The following is a 25,640-nucleotide window of genomic DNA, read 5'->3' on the forward strand; positions in this document are numbered from 1 at the left end:
TTTCTGTGAAGCCAACAGCAAAAATATGATTATTTTATTTCTTACTTTTGGTAAACACCTTAATTAATTAATATCTCATTGGCTAATGCTCTGCCTGCAGCACTGCAAATGAATGTTTCACGTTTGACTGTTGGAGCTCCCAAAACTTTGAAGCTGACACTTCAATTTTGTAAATGTAAACCAGCAAGAGCTTAGTATGGTACATTTTCAAACTCCTTAGCAAATTAAAAGGGCAGCTCTTACAGCCATAAACATTAATTACTAACTTTGAAATACACTCCACCAGTAAATTATATCATGAAACATGTAAGTGTATCTGGGGTACCTCTAATCGTGCCAGGTGATTTGGTAACAAATAATCCCCACCGGTCTGTTTGGGCCAGAAATCTTTGCTATGAAAGACTGCTGCTTAAAGCTCAGTTTCCTGGTTAAACAACAGCCACCATATTGCAGTTTGCTGAACAGCATGAAAAACTCTATCTTAGAGTTCGCCCCTCCAGTAGAATTCCAATAAAAATTTGCTAAGAGATATCTCAGGATTGAGCAATGCTGTGCTGCAGGTAACATTTGCAGATGTGCAGCATTCCTGAGCTCTGGTTCATTATGATTATTTATTTAGTCACTGTTTTCAAAATCTGTGACAACTTTCATTGTGAATTTGTTTGTTTCTTTCTTACCAGTATTAACATGAGAAACCCTGATCAAATGGCTTTCAATTCTAGGAGAGTGGGGGTAAGCAAGGAAAAGAAAACGAGTTGCTCTAACTGCAACAGTGCTGCTCTCAGAACTTAGTTCTAACTAACTATTCTGAAGTCTCTTCAACTTGGTAATAATACTGTTTGCAAACTCCTGAAAGTGGGTAGCCAAAATATTTATTTTAATGTGTATTTTTATTAAACTAGACAGCATTATTACTGCCACAGATTATAGACCTGTAATGTGTCTTTAATATTGTTATTAGATGTTAATGTCTTAGGATAGTGCTCTGAAGATGAAATACTTCTCATTTGCTTTTCCCCATAATGAATACTAATGTGTCAGGGGACAGTAGACAACTTTGCCTTCTGTTCTGTTTGGCCAAATAGGAAAGACAAGAACGGAAGACAACAATTAGTCATCTGTGAGGGAATGCAACTGGAAGTTGTGAGTAAAGCCAGTTGAAATCCAGTTGTACAGATCTGTCTCTCCTTTTTCTGTTTTAACTAAATAGAATAAGAACCGGCAGTAGGTTGTCCAGTTTCCAAGATTTCTGGTGGGAATTATTCATAATAGATTTGTTGTTTTTACAGTGGTTTACAATACCATTTCATCTCATTATTGGTGGTGTTATGCTCATCATATCATGAGCTCTTTCAGGAAGGGAAAAATGACTAATTTGCTGGAGAGAGTTTGTTTTCTGCACTCAGAACCAGAGACTAAATATTTTTGCTCTAGAACAAAACCATCTCATCTTCTGGACAAAATTAAATGATGGCCTCTTCAGTAAATCTGGGTACCTATCACAGGATTAACAGGACAAGATTAGTTTCATTGGTATGTGTTTCATTGGTATTGTGTCTGTTTACCTGTGATTAAAATTGTTCAGGATAGTTCTTTTCCAAGTTAGGAGCCAGCATTTAGTTATCAGAACTTGTTCACTCTTTGAATCCACAATGGAGTACCTTAAATATAGTCCATAGTGAACAACAGGGCCCTTTGTTAAAGTTGTTACAGATTATATTTTTATAGTTTTACAGTGTTTTGCTGTGGCATCAAAAGTTACATACAGACTTGTCACAGATGCCATCTCCTTCTCACTTTGCCTAGCCTAAAGGTCTTTGCAGATGTTGAATAAAAAAAGCACTCTTCCTCACTGATGGACGTTTGTATGACTCGTATAAGTCCAGAGGTTTGGGAGCTCTAAGGTTTTCAGTCAAATTTGCTGTCTGGAGAATCGGCAGAAAGTTTGCCTGTGCTTTCGTCACACATACATCATCGTTACACAGAGATTAAGAGTGTAGTTTATAGAGGTGTTACTACTAAGCACTGAAGAACCGCAGTGACATTCATTGGGTGCTGTTGTATTTCATCACTGCAGTTTGGAGTGCTTCTGAGTCTGGAATATCCTAAAAAATCAAACTGAATCTATGTCTAGATGTGCATACAATGTAAGAGCGTATCTTTTCAGTGTTGTGGATTTCTTCCCGCAATAAATAAGCAATAGACAGCAGCATATGTTTTACTAGGCTTTATGTTATTTAGGAGAAAACAGATTGGTGGGATATTTTAATCATGGAGCTAGTAAACGTATTTTATTTTAATTAAGAATTTTTGTCTTTAATGTTACATAATGAATATTATTCTTTCTGAGGACTAGCATTTTATCTCAAGTATAACTGAGACAGCAGCACAGTGCTACTGTGTCTACCCTTGCCTGTTACCGTAGGGTCTCTATGCCAGCAGCCAGACTCACTGCAGGGAGAGTGCCGAGGATGCCTGCGAGGCTCAGGGTTAGTTCTGTGAGACCTTTCTGTGCTGCTGCTTTCCTCTGGAAAATTTCTGCAGTTAAAAAGAAAACAAAAGGAAACCTCATAGTGATAATTTTTAGTCTCTGGCTGTTATTTTTTAAAAGGTGCTGTTATTGATGTCTCCATACCAGATGGTGTGATCCCATGATGCCTCTTATAAAATGTGATATATAAGCATATATCTCAGTAGTTCAGTGTTCATAATATAAATCAGTCTTACGATATGTTCCAACAGATAAGGCTGATCCTTTGATATTCCTACTAAGGACCAAATTAATCAAGCGCTATTTTGCTTAATTTTTGCTTTATATTCCTGTGTATCTTATTTGGTAGAAGTTCATTTTCATCCATAAATACACCCTTGTTTTTTAATGGATTCCTTTTCTTGCATAGAACCAGCTACAGAAGATCATGAACAGTTTGTTTATTTTGTTACTTAGAAAGCATGGTATTTTGAAACTGGAGCCTACCAGCAGAACAGTTGGAGGACTCAAGAGATAACTTTGTTTACCATGTATCTGAATTATTTGTATAGTATTCTACTAAATGGTTTAATTCTAATTTTCTTTCTGTCATGCAGTGGATTTCTGTATATTCCGTATAAAGGATTCCTTTCTGATTTAAGTTTCTTTCTTTGGAAATTCCAGTAGTAACAAAGTCCCTAGTTGAATCTGCAGATAAACTTATACCTTCTCTGGGAAATGTGTAAAACACAGGATTTAGATTTGTGCTTCCAGACAGTGAAAAAGATGAGACCGAGACCTGTTGTGGTGAGAAGTAAATCTGCTTTATAATTAATATTGTAAGCTTCTGTGTCTTTCAAGAAAAACAAGGCTGCAACGTAGCAAGCCTCTGGCTCTTGAAATAAAGGAAGTTATTTATTGAAGTTCTGTAGGCTTAATGCCTTAAGGGTAGAGAAGTGAAAATAACCCTAGCTTCATGAAGAATAGAAAGTTTTCGATGCCTGAAGGAATATAACTAAGAGAAACAGGGGAAGGACTCCATGTTGGGTGCTGTTTGTTGATCAGCAAACTGCTGAGAATGAAAGCACATATATTTGCTTTTATGTATGTGTATATGTATAGATAATGCTTTAATTGCATATATATACGTATGTATAAAGCCCCTCTATGTGTGTGTATGTATTTACACAGGTACATATGTAATTACTGTCAACTTTGAGATTATCTTAAAACTCACATCAACTGACAGTAGGTCCAATAAATCCCTGTGTTTGTGCCTCCCCCTACCCTGCATTTCTTTGAGGTACAGGTGTTTAGCCGATATCCTCGTGCAGCAGGCAAGGAGGCTCAGCACTGACTGTCCCACATTTTTTTGTTTTCTCCTTGTCAGATTCTTTTGCATCCTTACTTCTCTGTTGCCTACAGTGAGACAAGGGGTGGGTATGCAGCCTCACTCTGTCTGAAATGCACATCTGTACACTTCAGTGATACCCTGCTTGCTTCCATGGCTTCCATCCTTAGTGTATTTTCAATGTGTTCTGTCCTTGCATACAAGGTATTTTAATACTTCTCTGAATAGCATTTCTGTGTTGGTTTAAAAATTAGCTGGCTTTTTTGATTTCTTTTTTTCCTTTCAATTTCTAATTCTGTTTTAGGGCAGGGATTTTTAGTCATCAGGTAGATCAATGTAGATCAGTACTGGCTTGTGTTTGAAGTTCGGTAGAATGTGACTGATAAGGTTCCGGTTTGGCTGAAGGTGTCTTTTGGTGGCAGTAGACAAAAGTAACTGAGGTGCCAAGAAACAAAAACAGGTTCATTTGTGATGTATGGCAGGGCTTTGCAGGTTTAGTACATAAAGGCAGGTGCATATTTGTAACATTTGAGAATGACATAGCTAAAATATTGCTGGGTGCAGGTGTTCTGTACCTGGGAGAGTCAGATCTACGCTGACTGGGTTTTCTGATCTGCAGAGATCTCCAGTGTCCAGGTGGGTTCAGCAAATCATGCATAATGCCTCAGCAGCAGAAATACAGTACATAAAGTAATAAATAATTAAAGAAAGGGTAATAAACCATGTCTTTTTTTTTAAAAAAGGAGGGAAAGGCCTGTGATATTTTTCCCTTTTTAAGAAATAAACATTATGGAGAAGGAATGAGTGAATTACTGCTTCATGTGGTTAAATTTGTGTCTAGATGTTGGAGGGCAAATGGCTGAGGCTTCTTGTGCCTTTTCGTTTCATTTGAAATGGCCCTTGAGAAAGGCACTGTGCCATGTGGAGAAGTTTATGGGAAATCACCTCTTCCTTCTCTAGGTTCCTTTTGGGATTTGTGGTCAGATGTACGTCCACCATTGATGATAAATATCTGACCTTATAATTTTGGAATATCCCAGCTCTTCATCAGTTCTTTATCATTGTTACAATATGGTAATATGAGAATTTGAAAGTAAGTTCTGAAAGTTTTTCCCTTGTGTATAATTTCCGTATAGGCTCTAAGGCTAAATGTTTGCATGACACAGATACAGTATTTTCTATTGTTATGTATTTTGTGGTGTAAATCATTGATTCTCTTCAAAACCTTAAAAAGACGGTTTGAAACTTGGGGCCGGGGCGTTTCCTGCCATCACAGGTTTGGATCAGAGGGCTGAGCTGGCTGGGCTGAGGAAACTCCTTTCTAAATTCTGACTGTGTAGTCTCCTATGTGGTTTATAGGGTTTCACAGTGCTTCTAATGGCTAATGCAAATTATTTTTTTCTAACAACAGTAATAATTCAAGCATATCGCTTTAATGAATGTTATCTCATTTTTTTCCGTAATTAAGCAAGTTGTCTTTAGTTAGCAAACACCATTATTATTGAAGAACTTGAAAGTAATAGTTTGTAGATTGTAGTCCATTCCTCCCTTACTACTATTTATGTTATGTCCACAATACTTTTTAGGAAGAGTAGAATTGTGAAATAATTTAGTAAAAGGATCTGATACGCACTTTTGGCTAGGGACAGTTACTTGTTTTATTTGAGTACTTCCAATAGCTTTTCTCAGTGCTCTACACTTTCCTCTAGAATTTCTTGCTGGGAATACTGTTGGATAGTACCTCTCAAATTTGCCTGTGATTAGGAAAATGTATTCTTAAAATCATTAATACATATCTAGCATTAGCAGCAATAGTTGGGTTTGACCTGACTTCATTCCAGTAAGAAAAAAAACTAGCCAAATACTGAAGAAGTTTTCTCCAAATGTTGTTACATGTTAAAGTCTTACTGAACTATTAAAACCTCGGGACTTCAACCAATTCATTTTAGTCATGGTATGGCCTAAAGTTGAAGTATTTTATAAAAACTAAACAATGCCAAATGCATTTGGTTGAGATCAAAAGCCAAACCTATTTGTTCTCTTTCATCTTCAGTGTTCCATTTCCTGGGAGTGTGACCTTAGTCAAACATCTATTAAAGTTAGCTTTTGATCTTACTCCCTTTCTGGAAAAAAAAAAAAAAAGAAAAGAAAAAAGAAAAAAAAAGTCAATCTTTAAAATTTTCTTCCAGAGACAATCATGCTATTGTGTTTTAATGTTCCAGTAGTGTGTGAGTAAATAGGATTCTCTGATGTATGTGATAGAACAGTGGTTAAATGGGACAATCATTTCTGTGTCAGAGACAAGAATCAAAAGGAAGCATTCTTCAGAAGCTGTTAACTGGAAAAATCCCCCCAGGTCAGTGGAAACAAGTTAACTGGTCAATGTGCTGCCTTTTTTGGTCCTTTGATGAAAATGCCTTGTAATTTGACAACAGGTAGCTGTTCATTTGTATTACAATTTTCTCTTCAACAAAGCTGCCTAGTGATTAATCAGTAAAAAGGTTAATTTTCTTCTCAAGTATGAGCAGTTTAGTGTCTTTTTGAAAGAAATAGGACAGATGGCATTGTGGCTATTACATCCTTTATTTCCTGAATAGAATTATATAGATGTTTCTTGGTCATCTGTAAGTTCCAACACATCAGGGCAGCCTAACTGTTGCACATTCACTTCTTAGCTTAAAGTGGAGTAGGTGTTTCTTAAACTTTAGTTCCTAAAACTATTCAGAGGAATAGAACTCCGGCTAAGATTTATGTAACATAGTGAAACAGTCTATTACTAACTAATCCACAGTAAAGATCCTATTAAACCCACTCTTAGCAATGTAGTACCACTGTTAGGAAAGTCTCAATTAAAGGATATTGTAGATAAATACTGAAAAGTTTTATATAAAAGCAGTGTCTATAGAAGAATCTGAATGTGTCTTTCTCATAAACTGGTGACAGATGTATCACATATTAAACTTCTAAAGCCAGAGTTAAATGCTTACTGGAAATACGTTGGAATATTACCTAGAGAAATTTATAATAATATATTCAAACTCTCTCTGTGGAAAAACTCTAAAAGTAGACTTAAACTTCTCAGCTCAAAAAAATAGAACACGCCTCTCTGCTGAAAAAAAGTACAGTATGAAAATTGAGAAATGGCTGAAGACTGCAGAGTATAATTTTAAAAGGAAGGTGTTCAAGGCCAGGTTGGACAGAGCCTTGGGTGACATGGTTTAGTGGGAGGTGTCCATGCCTACAGCAAGGGCGTTGGAACTAGATGATCTTAAGGTCCTTTCCAACCCTAACTATTCTATGATTCTGTGAATACTTGGAATACTTGAAGGGGGTTACTTACATAATGCAGACTTCTGGAAAACTAATATAAATAGATACCTGAAATATTTTTCTGAATTGGCTGAAAAGAACACAACAAAACTTCAGTACATCTTGGCTATAATTTATATTAAACATAATTTAGTTTATAAATAAAATTTAATTAATTTGATTTAAAAGTTGATAATCTGTTTTAAGATCTAAATATATTTTGATTACTGAAATAGTTGCACAAAACCTAAGCTAAAAATGTTTGTTGCCATAGTTTTGGAAGAAATGAAACTGCGATACTAATGCAGACACAGGAGTAAAGACCAATACAGTGAATCTGCAAAGAATTTGCAAGGGCAAAGAGAGTATTTGCATAATTTTAGATTACTGAGTGTTTCAATTCAGTGACTAAATGATTCCTCTCCTCCTTGAGCCTGCATTTGGCTTGGAGGCTGAGAGTTAATTCAGCTTGACCAATGAGTGGAGACACATCCTTTATGATTTTAAAAATGGTGTAGTTCATCTTCTATGTGTTATTTTTATTCACCACCTGGAACAAGAAAATAAGCTTCCAGTCAGTGCCTCAGCTTTGAAAAATGTTCTTTACCTTGCATAGCATAAAATGGAAATAGCTATTCTGGCATAACTTCATAACCAAAGATGATATTAACTTGTTGGGACTAAATTACTTGTCTCCTTCTTATTTGTGTAAGTAAATGTGCATGAATAAGCTTTAACAAAACTATATGAAAATAACTTAAAACCAGAGAGATTGGAACAATCAGAAGTAAAAAAAAGTTAAGGAAAAAAGAAAAAGTGAAGGTACACTCTTCTCTGTAATCACGTTCCATACAGCCTCTGGTGGTGTGATCAATAGTCATTAATTTATGCCCAGAGGAAAATGCAGCTCTTTGTGTTTCTTTACCTGTGTTTTAAACATAGCTAAAAGTTAAATCTGGTTTCTCCTGCCTACAGGCTGCCTCCTCATTTTTCCTTTGCAGTATTAGAAATTCACACATCCATCACCTGTTTGCAGAAGGTGCCCAAGGCAGCAACTCAGCTTTGACCTGAGGAAGCATGTGGGCATCATTCGCTGCCTGACATGGTGGTTCTTGTCTTGCTGAAAGTGGCTGGAAAGTTGCATGAAAGCTTGCCCTTTCCCAGTACAGCTGATTGGGTTGCTGCCCAAACCCTGCTGAAATAAAAATAAACTAATCTGAAATACCTTTTTTTTTTTCTTAGACAGAATTACATGGCATGAATATGCTGTGACACAGCACTAATGCCAGTTCACCGCAACATCCTACTTAAAACAATAATGCTGAAAGGGACTTTGTGGTGAATGCTACATTGGTGGTGACTGTGAAGCATCAGGTTATAACTGTTTGGGATAGATGCGTTTTTCCACTCCCTGAATTTTAAGAACTGAAAGCAACAACAAAAATAACCCTCAAACAACTCCACAAAACCAACCAGGCAAACCCAAAACCCAACACAGCAGGTTTTGTTAATGCCAAAAGAGATAAAGAGATCATAATATTAGAGTAGGAAGAGTTTTCATTTGAGAACGTAGAAACCTAGAATCTAGTCCTTGTTCCCCCACGTATCATTTAATTTTACACTGAACAATTAGTTGAGAATTCATTTGGGAAAATTATGAATTAGCTATTCCGAGAAAATTTACATCATATTTCTATGTTGCATTCTGCATCTTTTTTTCAGGTTGATAGTACTTGTAAATGTCATAGGTTCTGCCTTAAAACTGGAGATCCACTTTGAGCCTGTGCACTGATTTCCTGAGTTTTCACTGAACTGTTTTCTTTCTTGCAGAAGACATTACTGCTTTACTAGTCTGTCCTAATACCATCCAAAATATTTTTCACTGTGAAGAAGCTGAGGTATTTCACATGGTCTTAAAGTGATAATATTTTGCTTTCATTCAACAACCAGAATTGGAAAGTGATTGTAAGTCTCAGAAAAATATTGCATGAATTTATATTCTTAAGTGATGCTGCTTTCAAACTTGCATTTTTGAGGTTGTATTAATCCAATGCTATTTGGAGGGGAGTGCATGTGCTTGCTTTTCTCATTGCTTAAGTTATTGTGCTTCAAATAAGTGTGATATTTTTGTGGGTTTTGTGAACTGGCACGTATTTCTCAGACTTAAGTAACTAAGAGCAGTGGTATCTGTGTTATCATAGGATTCAGTTTCTATTCTGGCAAAGGTCTTTAAAATGGCTTCTGTGAAAGAAATACCATATAGGGGATGAATCCATAAAGTTGTGTAAGTGGAGGAATCTGGCTTAAATTTTACTACCTGAGCTAAGCTAGTTGCTAGCAAGAACTGGGGTATCACAGTGGCTGTGAAGAAGGCAGAAGTGTGTCCTTCAGTGAGTACCTTGTCTACACTTGCAGCTTAAGTTTGTATTTGAGTACAAATTGTTTTCCCTTTTTCTAGCCGCTGAGACCCATAGTAGAGAACAGATTATTGTTCACAATATTTCTGCTGTTCATTTTGGAAGCAGAGTTTCTATGGTGCAGTTTCCATCTTGAGTAAAGAGGGAGCTGCTGCTGTTAGTAGCTTGGTGAGTAATAATGTGAAATTATTAATTGGTCAGTTTCAGTTCAGTAAGACAGTCAAGGGAAGACTGGAGTGACATTTGTCTCCTGTAACACTTAAGCTTCCAGGAGGGATTAGGTAAGGAATCTGAAAGCCATGCTCAGGCTGGTCCCACTGAAGTGAACAGCAGCTAGCAGGGGTAGTATCTTAACAGTCCAGGCCCTAACAGCAGTGCTGATCTTGGCAGTATATAGAACTGAACTACTGCGACACAGTGAATTTATGGAACTCAGTATTCACTTAAATTCTTGAAATACACCATTTTTTAAATAGTGATTTGAGACAGCTGGGACATAGCTGAGCTGTGCCATCTGATTAAAAAAAAAAATAAATATTTGTAGGGTATTTTCCAATCACAAGTAAGAAGTAGCTTGAAATCACTCACAAAGTTATCCTTATTCTCTGAAGACCTTCCAGCCCAATTAATTTTACAAACTCAAGAGATTTGTGCCAACTCCAGATAAGCTTTCAGACTTTTTGGTACTTAACTGAAAGGACCTCCAAAAACTTCAGCAATTTCCATGTCATTACCATTTATGGACAAGTGCTTTAAACCCACAAAAGTTGATTTAATGGGAAAGGAATAAACATGGAGAAAAAAAATAACAACAGCTAATTCTAATTTTAGATGACAGCACATGCACCATGACAGACTTTATAGAGAAGTTACTGAATGTCCATGGTGAATATGAGGACTATTAGGCTTAAGTGTAATTATAATGTAATTTTAGGCTCCTGTGAACCCAGATGTATGCTAAAATGGGTAACTAAGGCCTGCAGTCAGAAGCAAATGCAGTGATCTCTGAAGCCTGAGAGAAGGTGGCCATTAGGCCCTGTTAGTGTTGTCCAGGGTGTTCTGAATTGGTCTCAAGTAAATCTGCACTTACCATCCTGACTGAAATCTGAGTCCTAATGCATGAATTTGTGACTCTTCTGATATATGAGCACACTTTTTAAGTATGCCACATAGTGTAAGTTTTCATTTTATGTTGAAAACTTCCAGCATTACTAAAATTGCATCAGATATGCACCAAAGAACATACAGATTCTCTGTGTAAAGTGGCTGTGCTCTTTCCAGCAGTAATTCAATGGTTTATGCATCTGTCTTTTGTATGCTTCCATCTTTGGAAACCTTTAGATCAAAAGTGAGGTGGTCAGTCAATCAAATATACAGAAGAAGGTAAAGGTCACAGTAGTGCAGCATACTAAAAGTATTATGCATTATAGTCTTGACAAATCATTCTCATGACATAGAGTGTAAAAAAAGAGCAGAAATGTCACAAAATTAATCAAATCTTATGAGACACACTGAAAGAATGAAGGAAAAAGAAATTTAATGTAACCCTCTCAGAGATGTTCTTGGCAGTTCTGATTTTTCAGTTTCCCTCCAATAAGTTAAGCAGCAATTTTGTTTGGCATAAGATAAAGGCTACCTTTCTGGATATGAGATGTGAGATACGTATCTGTGAGATACGTAGCAGGGTGTTGCTGTGGATCATCTGGAATATGAGTGCTCACGTTAACACAGGCTTAAGCACAGGTTTGGGATTAAAATTTCAATATACTTTGAACTGAGCCCCTTAGGTGTAGACAAGAAATCTGACAGGTATCTCCATATGGATCAAGGATATGAAAAATCTCAGGTACAGAGACTTGATAGAAAGTGTTAATGTTTAAGACGTTTCTAATCTTTGGGATGGATATTAGGGAGGGTAAGATTAAGCTATACAAAACATAGGTTATAACTAGGCTGAGAAGTGTAAATAATAGAGGTGGACATGGATGAAAACACCTGGAAAGCAAACTCTCCCTGTATTTTAAAGTGAATAACCAGACTTGTAAGTGTCAGGACTTTTGCTACTGTCTAAATGTGTGTGAAATAAGGGAATGATAACCTGTTACTTATGTGAATTATTCTGTGGAGTGGCAGGGACATTTTGATGTGTAAAGGTTTTAATCTTGTTTATGCTCATGTGAACTTTTGCATGAAATTATATTTTAGACTTAAGGTGAGCAAGCACACCATGTTAAACAAAAATTACTAGGACTGCAGAACTGAGCCATCAGAAATTCAGAAACATTTGTGCAATCCTAATTCTGATCCCTTGAGCATTTGGCAGAGTCTTTAAATCACATTATCACAAACTGTTTTGTTCCCCAGCATAACTGCCTGGTTGATGGTAGAGAATCGATTGACCTGTGGGGGAAGCAAGGTTGTATGATGAAGAGACCTATCTGTAGGTCTGTCCCTATCTAACTGCTGCAGCAGTGGAAGCTATGTGGGGAATATTCAGGGGCTGCAGAAAGGTGAAGAATAAGGTCTCTCAAATAAAGACTGTGTGACAGTTCATTGCAGAAGTGAGCAGACTGGAGCTTCCGTGTGGAAAATTAACCTCGCAGTTCCTGACAAATACTCATAATATTTGTTTAGGTTTTTTCCCTCCCTCAAGAAGGTTCTTTTGCCATAGTATGATTTTCTTGACGTTTTCAAGTGGTGGTATTTAAAAATTTAAGGCCACTTAAAAAAATTTTAACTATTGTCTGAAATGTTTTGCTGAGGATGATCTTCAGTAGTCTCTGAACTTTGAGTACGTGAACATGTTTAGAGAATTATCTGTATTTTCTCTTTCACTTTGAACATGTAACTTGCATTAATACTGTGTTAATACTTCCAGATTTTCTGCTCTAAAAATCAATTTTTGCATGTTTGCACCCTCTGCTTGGGATGCTTTACTGTTGAAAAATGGGAAAGAAGAGCATACTGGCTGCAGGTATCAGAACAGAGGAAGGAAACTCAGCTGTTGTAATACATTTTTTTGTTATTGACTACATTTCAGCTTGGCAATGTCAAATGGATGTAGCATGGATTTCGGTCTGGGCTCAAAGCGTCCTCCCAGGACCTGGGGTGAATACTCACACCACTTAGCCCATGATAAAGCCTTGTGCTATGGTGCTTTTGCTGAAATCCCATCCTCTGCCTGCAGTGGCCAATTACTCATCAAGTTCCTTCTTTATAGTCTCTCAAATGTTTCATGTTGATGGATTATCATGACCTATCTGAAATGATAGCTAGGATATCTTTGAACAACCACTGAAAGCATAACATGTGCTAGAGCTAAAACTTTCCTACGCTTTCTAGTTGAGTCCGTTTACAGAAATGGAAGAAATCTGAAGTGTTTGGACCTGTGTCAGAACTGCTCTAACACTTGGCTTATTTTAAAGTTCTTATTCAAGAATGAGGTTTCACTGTTCTTTGTGTTCATAGCTGGGTTTTACCTACCTGTTTAGTAGTAAACAAGGATGATTCATTTAGGCTACAGAGAAGCCTCCGCTTTTGAACGTAAATGATTAAATTAATAAGTAAATTCCTGTGGGCATTCTGAAAACATGAAGTACATTATGTGTATCTATCTTAATTCATTTCTGTATTGAAGAAAATGGGAAAGAAAGTAAATCCTTTTCAGCCTTCTAAGGCCTAATTTATTGAATGTTTCAGAATTGTTTTTGCTCTTTGCAATATGGTATCTCATACTAACATTTCATACTACCAGATGTTTCATTATTCCTGTTTTAGCACATCATACTTGACCCATAGCAGCTTTGAATGCAAATAACAGACAAGCTGATGCACAATGCTTGACTGTTAGACTGAAATAATATGGCAAGACTAAACTGGTTTTCATTTTTCCTTTTGAATATTATTAATTGCAGTGTGGTGACTGTTAATTTAATTAAATGTTTTGTTTTAATACCATTCTTCACTTCACTGACTCACCATTTCATTTAATTAATTGCAAACCTCTAGATTTGATTACTCTTAGTTCTCCTTTAGTTAATTTACTTGTTCACAGTTTTGACAGAAAAGCTTTCAAACTAAAATGAAGGAGGGGCACAGTCTAATCAGGGAACTGAAAAAATAGCTGTAACTAGAGTACAAGCAGATACTCAGGGTCACCTTAAAATGCTCAGAGTCCTTGTATTCACTACCAAAATCCAATTGTCAATGACTGGACATTAGTTAAACATGAAGGATTCACTTGCATTTAAGATTCCCACAGAGAGGTATGTAGGGTATGTGATTGAGTTTTGTTTTTTTAAATCACCAAGAAGCTATGTGCTAATGAGTAAATGGTGATGTTCACTAGAAGCAAGAGGCATTGTCCCCTCATGTCCTGGTGCTCCAGGAGATGGGTGGGTTCAGCACTGCCCTGTACTGGGATACTGGCCCTGAGGGGAAGAGGCTACAAACAACTTTGGAGTTGTGAACTTGGGCCATGCAGTAAAGATGTTGGGTTTTGTTGTTGAAATAACTCCTGAGACTTCACAGAGGAATAATCTTTGGTGGTCTTTTTGTGTCTGCGTAGGGTGTATTTGAGTAAACAATTAACCACTGACTTTAATATGATGCAGACAAGGGATGGAGAAACCTCACTGGTCTTCACACCCTCTGCACTACAGTACTACAGGTATCTGGGCTTTAGGAGCAAAGGTCGTGTTCAGTGAGTTCAGCCCTAACAGAAGCAACTAAGCCTCACAGTATGTTCAGGGCTACTCGATCTCCTATACCTTACAAGCAGCAGGTCTTCCCCAGAGCAGTGCAGTGTCCCAGGTTGAGTAAGCTGAGCATGGTCCTAATTTGGATCAAAAACCTGAATTTGAAAACTGTTTGGTGCTCTAGGTATATTTTAACTGTGGCTCAGAATACAGTTGCAAAATCGTCTTTCAGTGCAACCTGAGCAAAAAACGTGCTGGTTTGCGTGTCCTTGACTGGTTATTTCAAGGCTGAGTTCCTGTGTGGTACAGCAGTTATGCAGACTTGTCAAAGGGAGAGTACACAGTGTCCTGACAAAACCGAAATTGCGGAATTAAGATTACTAATGGCAGTTGGTTGTTTTGCCATATGCACGATGCAGGTGTACTTGAGTACACATCATCGCAATCTGTTACGCAAATGTAATGGAGATTCATATTTAGAGACTGACCCAGAACGTGGCTCTGAGGTCTCTCTGTTACCACTGATGTGTCTCTCAAAGATCCTCACCAGCTCTTTGTGGAGCTGCTGCCTTTCAGCTGAGGCAAATGGTGGGTTGTGGGGTACTGCTGGCAGGAGCAGCTCTGCTGGCCACATGGCTGCTAGCAGTTTGGAAGACTCTTCATGGCTACAGTGCTGAGACTCACCCGTTGTTGTTAGCATAAAGGTTGTGTGTTTGTCTTAATAAGTGGTACATAGTTAATTTCCTGGGTGTTTAGTGACTGATCACAGCTGGCAGAAGATAACTGAAGGAAGGGAAATTTAAAGTGTAAATGGAGAGAAAAAAAACAGAAGCTTTGAAGTGTGTAATCCAGCATGTTGGTTTTCCTAGTGATCCTTTTTGTAGGTGAAAGCAGAGGGATAGATGTATATGATACAGCTGGTTTTAAGCACATTTTTCAAAGTGAGGTACTCTGAGAGAGATTCTACTGCTGATAATGATTCATCTGAGAGGATGGAAATGATTCTTCAGTTCTTTGTAGATCTTTAGATAAGTCAGTTGAAGAATAGCCCTCTTTGCTACAGCTAGCCAGAGGTGAGTCAATTACAGAAAGGAGTTTTATTAATAGTTAAATTAAATGGTAGCTTCAGTAGCATTAGCCACAGCCATAGCCTTAATTGAAGATTATGCCAGTGGGTGATTTGCTGTACATTTTCTTCCATCATTTCAGTCAGTAGCACACCCTTACTGCTGAAACCATTTGCTTTAACCTCAGTTTTATTAGCTTTCAGAAATGCTGAAGCATTAGTACACTGTTTTTAAAGTGCCTCATACAGTTAGATTCTGGGGCTTTTGCTGCTATCACAGCTCAAGTAGGAAATTGTGTAGACTGGGGAGTGAGTGAGAGAATTAAGACTTTGCTGATACTGAGCTTAGAGATGGTATTGGCCATATCTGCTTCAACTTTATGCCTGCCTGCTCAGGATCTTCAGGTGTAGGGCTTTCCACATTAGGACTGTGCTTTAAACTTCTAATGCTGAAGTAGAGTGACTTTGGTGTGGCAGATGGCACAGCACAGATTCCCGATACATCACTGTTTTTTGGCTCTTGTCCTTATGACAGCTGTGTCTGGTTAGGGAGCTAAAAATGCCTGACAGTAATTACCTTTAATTTCTGCAGGTGGCATCGTGGTGATTTTAGGACTGTGTTTATTGTTTTCTGTTTGCTCCTCAGTGCCCTTTCTGCCTTCACTGTGCTGATATGACTGTTCAGTAGGCTTTTTGAAATTTGTTAGCTTGAGAGGGTTTTATACAGAGCAGTGGATAAGTTTTTTGTCTTGCCTTTTCTCTGAACATTTTACTAAACGTCTGAATTTACTTTCCATTTCCTATTTCTTTACTCTTTTGTATATTTAAACTAAGTAAAATTTAAGGACTAACAGTATAAAGAACCTGTATAAATACTGACCCAGATGAAAATACTTACTGCAGTAGTGGTTTATCTATACATATTTGGGTACATACAAATGATAAAATGTTATGATAAAAAACTTCATGTTCAGACTTTGTATTTTTTGTAACCCTTAAAATAAATGTGAATTCTTTGCAAATGGCTTAGAAGTATCCAGTGAAAACAGAGTAGGATGTGAGTGGGTACAAGTTCTGAAAATGCTTTAGTGATGGCAGTTCCTCAAAACCTGGAATTTATTGGGATAAGCAGGAAAAGTGTAGCTATGCGGGTAGGCAGGCAAGGCACGCATGTGCCTGGAAATGTTAAAAGCAGTAAATTCTTCAGAAGGCTTCTGCTGATGCTGTTTCTTGAACTTCCTGAAAATAAAGTGAAATTCACTCATTGAATTCACTCAGATCAATCCCACTTCCTTTCCCTAAGAAAAAAAAATAGAAAAGTTTATAGGCTATTTCACCTCTTCCAGAAAGTGTGTAAACAGTTTTATCATTGAAGATGTATTCTTTGATAGATTAAGCGTGAGTGATATCAGCTAGCGAATTGGCAAAAACAGGAGTTTAAACATCAGGGTATTATATCCGCTTGATACAAACCCTGTAGCATTTGCAAAAGAACTTAAAGGATATTAAGAAAAATCCTGATTTTTAAATAAAAAGTGACTACTGTTACGGTATTGTGATCTTCTGTATGCAATGAGGACTGCCTTAAATGAATCTTGAAAGACAAGATTCCTGATGATGTTTTCTGGACTTATTTTTATATGTTTGTATTTAGTGTATTGTAATAATGAAATCAATGTAGTTTTTCATGTACCAATGACAGAGCAGTAAAACAAATGCCTAATTTGTGTAGGTAACATTTGTTGGATCTGGTGTGAGAGCTTTGGGAATACAGGAGTATGTAACTGCAGATTGTTTTTGTGAATGTTGAGAGGCTCTTAGGCAAGATGGGATGAGGAAGACAGCCTGGAGAAAAGGAGGCTTGTGAAATTCCCACCTCCTTTTTTCTCGTCTCCAACTTCCTGATAGTAATCAGGAATGTCTTTGCTGAAGTTAAGCAAGTTGATGTATCCATATGTGATAATACACATCCCTCCTCCATGCAGTTGGAGTCTATGGTTGCTTGCTTACTGAGGTCTTATTAAAATAATGAGAACTTCTGTGAAGCCTATTATAGGAGCAGTAGAATTAAAACTAAATGTCAAATACATAGCAGCTTTTAAAGTATTTTTATTTGTGGGTATGTGGCAGTATAGGATGTGAAAATTACTGGTTCACTTTAATCAGTATCTGATGTCTTGGTAAGCAGGACTTTCCAGAAACAGCAGATCATTTAATTCTGGTTTGATGTATGGTATCTCCGTGGGTTGATACAGCATGTGCCACCAGCAGAAAATCATGGGCTTTTTGGTAAATGCAGTTCAGTGAATTTGTGAAACTCTTGCACAGTCTATTACAAAATAGCTGATAGGAAGCATTTAGGTTGCTTTTTTACAAATGACAAAAAAAAAATCATGCTATACTGGGAGGAAGACAGTAAATCTGTTTAATGTGTAACTGAATAAACAGACAGTTACACCCATAGAGATCTTTCTGGTTACGTAGCCTTAGCCTCTGTAGTTTCCTGCAAGATAGATGAACTTCAGATAAGGTATTTCCAGTCACATCTTGCCCAGAATAAAAGATTTGATACTGTTTGGAAGAAAATCTGGTCCCCTACCGACCAAGTCAAATGATAAAATTTTAAAAGTATACTCTTATGAAAAAAAGATAATGGAAATCAAAAGAATTAAAAAAAGGCTCATGATGGTAAACTTGTAGCCTGACACTGCTCTGCAACTGCTCTTTTACTATTGGAAATAATAGGGTTTTAGTCACTAGGAAATCTACCACTAACTCCCCTTCATTCTGTAACTTTGTGCTGGTATTAATGGTCTCTTAAAGGTGGGCTTGAGTTTGTAATTACCCATATTCTGCTTGTCTAAAATTTCCAATATAATATTTTCCAGTAACAGTAATACTGATCCCAACCAACAGACATCAGGAAAAGACAATAATATTTGGATATATAATAGTACAGCACTGATTGTTCCAGGTTAATTGGCTTTGAACTGTTGAAATTAAGGAATGCTGTGTCTTACCTAATGTACTTGGAAATTTTGTAGCAGCTAAATAAGTCAACCGGAAAGTGATCAAAGTGACAAAGTGATCAAAGTGAAATGGAAATGATATGTAAAAGTATAATCAAAAGGGCTACCATTAAATAAATATTTTGGAATGCTAGACATGTTAAAAAAAAAAAAGAAAAACATGAGAGAAGTAAATGGTGTACTGAAATAGCTCTAAAATAAAATTAGTGTCCAGAATAACATTGCATAACAGACTAGCAATGTGTATTGAGTTTACGTGACTTCTTCTCACTGAAAGGAATTGTTCTGTTCTTCGTCTTTTTAGTGCTGCATTGTATGGTTTGATGTTGCATTTTATTTATTTATATTTTTGCAGGTCTGACAGCAGCTGCCATGGCAGAGGCTATGAAGTTACAGAAAATGAAACTTATGGCAATGAATAGCCTTCATGGAAGTGGAAGTCAAAATGGAACAGAGTCAGAAAATGAAGAGCTCAATTCAAATGCAGGTAAGTAATGCTGCGCATGGGAAACAAAATCAAAAATCTGTCTCAAATTCTTGTGCTCTTTTTTTGCTCTGCCAGCGTCAAAAATTCTGCACCCGTTCCTGCAGTATTCCTTCAGTTTTCCTCCTAATGGCCCTCTTCATTAATTTTTGAAAAAATATTGGTGAAGGATTGGTTTTATTGTATGAGAATGCAGACATTTTAAATTGTTCCCTAAACATATTTGTACTAACTAAAGACTTCTCTATTGGCAATAATGCAGCACGTCTAGAGTTTTTCTGTAGATGATGGAAAGTTTCCAAACCATCAGGTTGTTAGAACTTATAATGAGATCCACAGTTCACTAGAGAAAGGTAAAGAAGGGAATGTAAAATTACCAAGTCTCTGGCTTTTCTGCATTTTGTTCTTTCCTTGTATGGATGTTTGCAAACCACAGCTATGAAGGAGAGTCATGGTAAACATTTGTTATGGCCCACCTGCCTGGAATAACCTGAGGTAGAAGGCACTGAACACATGTCTATACTTCTGTGAGAATTAATATAAACTTGAACTAAGCTCCCCAAGTCCCAGCTATACAAGAATAGGGTTCAAAGGTTAAGTAAGAAGCTAATACTTCAAAGAGGATATCTTCTTTGTTTATTCTAGTGTCATTTTCAGGTATATAGAGGAGATTTTTACTCGGATAGTGTAGAGAACCTAGAATAAGAAATCTGTTTTGTCTCAGAGTTACTATATACCTACCTTTGTTAGGCTGTTTCACCTGGACTTACTTTTTTGACGTAAGCAATCCTACAATGCACTCTTACCATTTTGGAAGCATACGCATCCTTTGTTTTCATTATCAATTCAAGAACAGAGGCATTGTGTAATCCCTCACTGCATTCACATCTCCCATTGGCATTCACACATCTCTGAAGTCACACATGCATCTCTAAAGATGAAGATGCTCTAGCGGTTTGCTTGCTTGGATGCGGTATAGTGTATATGCATTGTACCATCAAGATGGTAATTTATTAGACCAATAAAGCAGCAGCTGGGAGGTCTTAGATTCATTTTCTAAAGGAATAACTTTGAATTCATGACAAATTATGCACAAAGCAGTCTTTCCAAAAGTGGTATTGCCTCTTGCTAATTTGTGTACTCATCTGTATTGAAGAAATCTGGCTTTGAATTCATGCATTAAACCCTTCCCCAGCTTTCTGTTATGTAGGATATGTATTTCTTATTCACCTCTCAGACCCTAATTACTTAGTGTGTATTGAATTCAGAAAAAAAGCACTGAGAAGGCTTATTTAGTTTGTGTAACTCTTCCACTCTGTATATAGTTCAAAATGAACTATGCAGTTTCACTGAATGCTAAGAAATATGACTGAAGTTAGAATTCCTATAGGAAACTTCATACAGAAAAGATGTACTGTTAGCATTAGGGGTTTCAAAAGCTTGCTAATCTGAATGTTGATGGTTTCATGTGTTACCTGATTTGGCAAAATTTGTATACTTCATTTAGTGAGAAGCTAGAGTACATTGATATTATTATTTTAGGTACCTTGTTGACAAGTTTTATAGGGGACTATCATACCAGCTTTTCGACAGTACATCTAAAGTATGCATATTAAATGAAGGCTTTCTGAGATTTAGCAATTCAATGAGTTCTATAACTGACTCAATACCAATTTAAATATTTGAAAAAATTCCTGCTGACTTTAGCTGAAGTTCCAGTGGGGCCCAAGGATAAGGATATGGTGTCAGTTATGTAAAGATCTTTTCTCAATTCTTTTTGTTGCCTAATTGAGTAAAATTGCCAAGAGGAAATTTGCTGGATCAAGTTGCTTGCGGGCAGAGAAAAAAATCCTTAACAAAAAGAGCTACTACTAATCATACTACAAATCATGATTTCCCCTCTTTTTAGTATCTTCAGTGCCAGCGTTAGGATCACTTATTTAATGCATGACTTCTCTACATATTGGAGAATCATTTTTTAAAGATTTGCATTCAGAAGGTACATCAGGATGTGTCACCCCCCCCAAAAAAAAAACAAAACAAAAAACACACCAAAACCCCAACAAAATGGATGGAATGTAAAACTTAACTAAACTGCTCACTGTACAGAACAACTGAGGAATTATCAAATATTCAGAACAGGAAATTCATTGGTGTGTGAAGAGAGTGGGCATTTTATTTAGAAGTTGATGCACATTTTGTAACTTTGATTCACTGTGAAGAGAAAACCATAAGATGCATGAAACCTTTACCAACTGTTTGTTTTGCTCTGGACTCTTGCTGTTTAGTTGACTATTAAAACCAGAATGGGGATGTGGAATGAGAAAGAAAATTGAATTTTGAAATTTTTTTACTAAGAAGTTGTAAGAAAGAGCAGCGCAAAGGAGTCAGAAGCCTCATAAGTGAGAAAAACATTTTATTTTAGGAGAGAGACCTACAGTTTCTTTGATTTGGGGTTGTGTTTAATAGCTTCTGTAATGGCTGCAACATGACTCTGCATCTAGATTTCAGCATGAATAACAACCTGTTCGTGTTTCATTTAGCTCCAAATGAGAAATTCTGTCTTTTATTGTTTTAGGAAATTAGTCTGTGTACTATTGCTCCTGGAACTTTATAATTAATCACTAAAGGTTATGGCTATGGAGAGTTTGTGGGAAATAGATGTCTGAATGATTATAATTGTAGCTGTCAAATCAGAAATATAGTTATACAGAGCAGAGGACCTTTTGCTTCCTTTGATTATGTTTTTTTTTCTTTCTACTGTAATAAAGACTTGCAGGGTTGCAGTTTTACTTAAAAAATCACAACTATAGAGATTGTCGGGTTTTCACCTCAGTGTTGCACATTGGCTTCCATTGGTGAGCATAAGACACCACCAAACAGCTCACATTAGGGTGTGTGCCTTCCTCGTCATTCTGTAGTGTGATGAGTGGAATTGTTTCTTTCGCTGTAGCATGTTTTGAATTAAGAATGTAGTTGATCTGTATTAGGTTCTGAAATTTTATTGCCAGATTTTTTGGAAGTATGTCATTATATACAGGCCTTTAGTGTAATAAAAAAATGGTGAGGATGGCCTGTCAGATTAATTTCATTCCCCATCTGTATCTTTTGAAGTTGGTATGAAATAATTTTGGATTTGCTTCTTTAGCAGTGACTAGAATGTCACTTCTGTCGTTACTTTCTCTGTGTGTGTGCACCTATGATGATGGAGATTTTTCAAGAATTTCTGTATCTGAAGCCAGAATTCATGCTATCCATTTAAAATATGATCTCTAACTCTCAGGATCACCGACTAAAATTCCTCATATGTCTCTAGGAAATTACATGTGTGGAATTGAGTCTTACAAGTGTGTCTAAAACTCTGGGGAGTAAATGTGCCACTTCTTTTCCTGCTTATATTCCAGCTGGCATGCTTTTGCCATCAGGTTCTACCTACCTCCTTTTGGTGATATTCCAGTATTCATCTCAGGAGTGGTGGATTTTAGTGCTGGAATATTCTAAGTAACATATTAAAAATAAATAAATAAATAAATGCTGCTAGAGACAATGCTGCAACTGTGAAAAATGTACCAAACAACCAAAAAATATGCACGTATTTTTTAATTGAAGTAATGCATTAGTTCACAGTGCTGTGCGGAATGTTGTTATACGTTGAACATTAATGTCCTCCTTCCACTCTCTCTGCAGAAGAGAAAGAGATTTGTTTGCACCTTCCTACTCATCATATGAAGTGTTGAAGCAAACTTCTCAGGCAGTTAAACCCTCGTATTTAATCTGGCAATATAGGTTCTCTGGCCCCAAAGTCCAGCTGATCTGTGCTAGTTGTTCGTTGTGGCTTAGTGTCTGTCTCCATCTTATTGTAGGATCTGGGAAAGAAGGTTGAATTTCATGAACCACCTAGTTGGGTTCATAGGTGTCTGAAAGAGGGGAAGATTAATCCCTCTGTAATTCCCAGTGGCCATAAGTCTTTCATAAGCCTGTTCTTACTTTTTGGCTTCTCTGTGTGAGTCCTTGGAGATGAGATGGTTTGACGATGGCAGTCAGTGCACACATCTGAAGGTTGTCCTGAGTCCAGAGGGTTGCTATAGCTGAGGCAAGTCATGCTGTAAAGCATGACAAATAATGTGTGCCTTTCATATTCCACTTTGGAAAATGAGGAAGATTACAAGTTACTGGCAGCTGAAGCCACGTATGATGGATGCATATGCAGATTTTTGTAAGTCCAGCCATGTAATCAGTTTCTGTGTTCTATAGAAATAAAATGTCTCTGGTTGCACAAAAGTGTTTATAAAGATCATCTGTTTCATCATCATGCAATACTAAAATTAGGTGAAGTATATTCTGGAAATTAGCATATAATTGCCTAGGGAAATTGGAAACTTACTTGTTTTTGTTTTTTTTTTTTAATAGTATGGCAGCAGGTAATTTGTACAAATATGTGATACCAGTGGAATGGGAAGAATAGACTGCAGAGCACAGTGTTGGTGATACTGCCTGATCATCCTGTAAGATGCATAAGCAAATAAGGATCAGTGCATAGCAGTCCCTGACAGTACCTGTTTGTTCAAAACCTCAGTGCAAAGAATAAGGCAGTTACTTCCTTCTGTTGGCTTTTGGAGTTAGCGTGCATGATTTAATAAATGTGTTTTGCTTTCCCAAGAGAGATATCAAACAGTACTAAGTGTTTCAGTGGTATTTCCTTAGGAAGTCAAAATGTTATTCTGTATGTAGAGTCTTGTTGCTTAATTTCCAGACAAGGAGCTAAGTTAGGCAGAAAAGAAAGGAAAAACACCCCAGCTTTTGGCATATGAAGATCAGAGAAAGAGCTCTTCATAGGAAGGAAAAAATAAAAAGTGTTATCTTTTAATCCTTTTTTCCCTTCAGTACCTGCCATGCAGTTTTCTCACAAATGCAAACATCCTTCACAATCTGTTTAAAAAACCACAAATACATCACTCAGAGGAATATTTAAGGAACCATCAGGAGGGAAAAAACTCATTGGTTTAATGGAATGCTGTCAAGGAAAATCAGCATCACAAACGACACAGGGGCAGAATTGATACTTTTGCACTGACATGTTAAAAGAAAATCCCATGCATTATTTAGAAAACCCAGAAATCTGTCAGCTGTATGATTGCCGAGTTAGCAGAAGCAGGAGGATGCTGCGCAAGTTGAAAAGAAACGCGTAGGCACAGATCCATATTGTAACCTTTCATGTTCTCCACCCACCATGAATACCCAGCTATTACACGGTCAGCATTTTTTAGTTTTTCTCTTTTAAAATTTCCAAGTGCTTGAAAAGTCAAAAGAGGTAGGACTTTTATTCAAAAAAGCAGGATGCCGAGGCTGTTATTTTATTGTAAGAGTAAAAATGACGAGACCAGAGAACAGATTTTTTTAATCCTTGAGTGCTGTGCAGACTTCATGAAGTCATTTTTCCTGTTGCTAAAGCAAGTATTTTTGTTACATGAGTAGAGTTATTGTTTCAAAGATGGTAATTTTACTTAAAGAATACAAACCATTCATGCCATTTTAAAAATATAGACAGTCAAAACTACAATTAATATTTTTAGAATCAATTAAAAAGCTACTGAAGCATACATTTAATTTTCTTTAATTGTCCTTTCTCCAGGAGGAATATATAGTCTTGAAGTAAGAGAAAATTTAATATGCTTTATTTCTGTGCCACCTCATCTAAAAACTCAGCTTGTTTGACTCCAGCCCTAACAGATATATTAAAACATTTTATCCAAAAAACTGAGACATCTGGACTATTTCTTTAGACAGACACATAGGTTGGTCATGGTGAGTGTGAAGATAACACTTGCTTTTCACGGTGGAAGTTGTGGCTTCTTCACTGAGTGGTGAAGGCAGCGAGCTCCTACTCCACAGCCCTCAAACATGAATGGATTGAGCACTGAGGTAGGTAGGATAGGTAGGAAAGGGTGAAACTTTTGATCTGCCTGTGTTCCTCAAGCATGCAGATGACATTGTACTTGTGAGTATGGCCCATAGTATAGCACGTATTACACAGCTGATGGTACCAGGCTGGGAGACAGGAAGTGATGGTCAGTGTCATCAGAGCTTAAAAGACCTGCTGGAGATCAGAAAGAAGTTCAGAGCACTTCACGGCTCCTGTTTGGCCTCTCAGTCTGAGATGTATTTCTCTGGGGGAGACTGAATGCTGTAATACCAATGGGACATGTTACAGTGTTTGTGTGAAAAAGCACCCAAGCTTCTGAAGCCCCTGAGCAAGATACTGGTTCCTATGAGGGCTGACTCAGCACAGAGGTGAGGAAGCAGCGTGGTGAAGTCTAATGAGTCTCCTCTACGTAATAAAGGCATGTATGGCCCCATAGGTGACTAGCTGTGAGGACAAGCTCTGCATAAGAGTGTTTATCTGAAGGCCATAGGACTTGAAGAAGATTTGTATAGTGATGAAACTCAGTGGCTTTTAGCATGCACTTCCACCATAGGTGTGGAGTTGTGGTTTCTTGGAAGTTACTTGAACCCACTTGCAAGAAATTGTAAGCTTTTTTACTCAGTGAAAATAGAGTGAAGGGATGGAAACATTCACGTAACACTGAAGCTTTAAAAAGCTTTACCTGTTGGTGCTTGTCAGAAAATTCCATGGTTGCTGAAACATACAGAGCAAGGAATTCCCTGCAGATAATGTAAGTGAAGCCTTGTGGAGCCTTTTTAAGATACAGCTCCTCAGATATTAGGTAAGCCATTTGGTTAATTTGTACCTTGTCTGTATTCTGCTTTATTCTCTTTTGTTTCTTCCTAACGGTCATGGCTTTCATGGGCCCTCTCA

The 25,640-nt window shown here is 37.1% G+C and overlaps 1 protein-coding gene across 4 annotated transcripts in view; it reads left to right on the forward strand.

Annotated features, from left to right (window-relative positions):
- DACH2 (dachshund family transcription factor 2) overlaps positions 1-25,640 on the forward strand; it is a 290,535-nt gene that overhangs the window by 173,123 nt on the left and 91,772 nt on the right. For all 4 annotated transcript variants that reach the window (XM_061446147.1, XM_061446149.1, XM_061446148.1 and 1 more), the window contains exon 3: positions 18,695-18,826. In XM_061446147.1, the coding sequence (XP_061302131.1) occupies positions 18,695-18,826 (132 nt within the window). The remainder of the gene's footprint in view (positions 1-18,694; positions 18,827-25,640) is intronic.

The sequence above is a fragment of the Pezoporus flaviventris genome, unplaced genomic scaffold (genome assembly GCF_033815535.1).
Source record: "Pezoporus flaviventris isolate CSIRO_AGI_PZ_B2104156 unplaced genomic scaffold, CSIRO_AGI_Pfla_v1 ptg000005l, whole genome shotgun sequence".
Classification (NCBI taxonomy): Eukaryota; Metazoa; Chordata; class Aves; order Psittaciformes; family Psittacidae; genus Pezoporus; species Pezoporus flaviventris.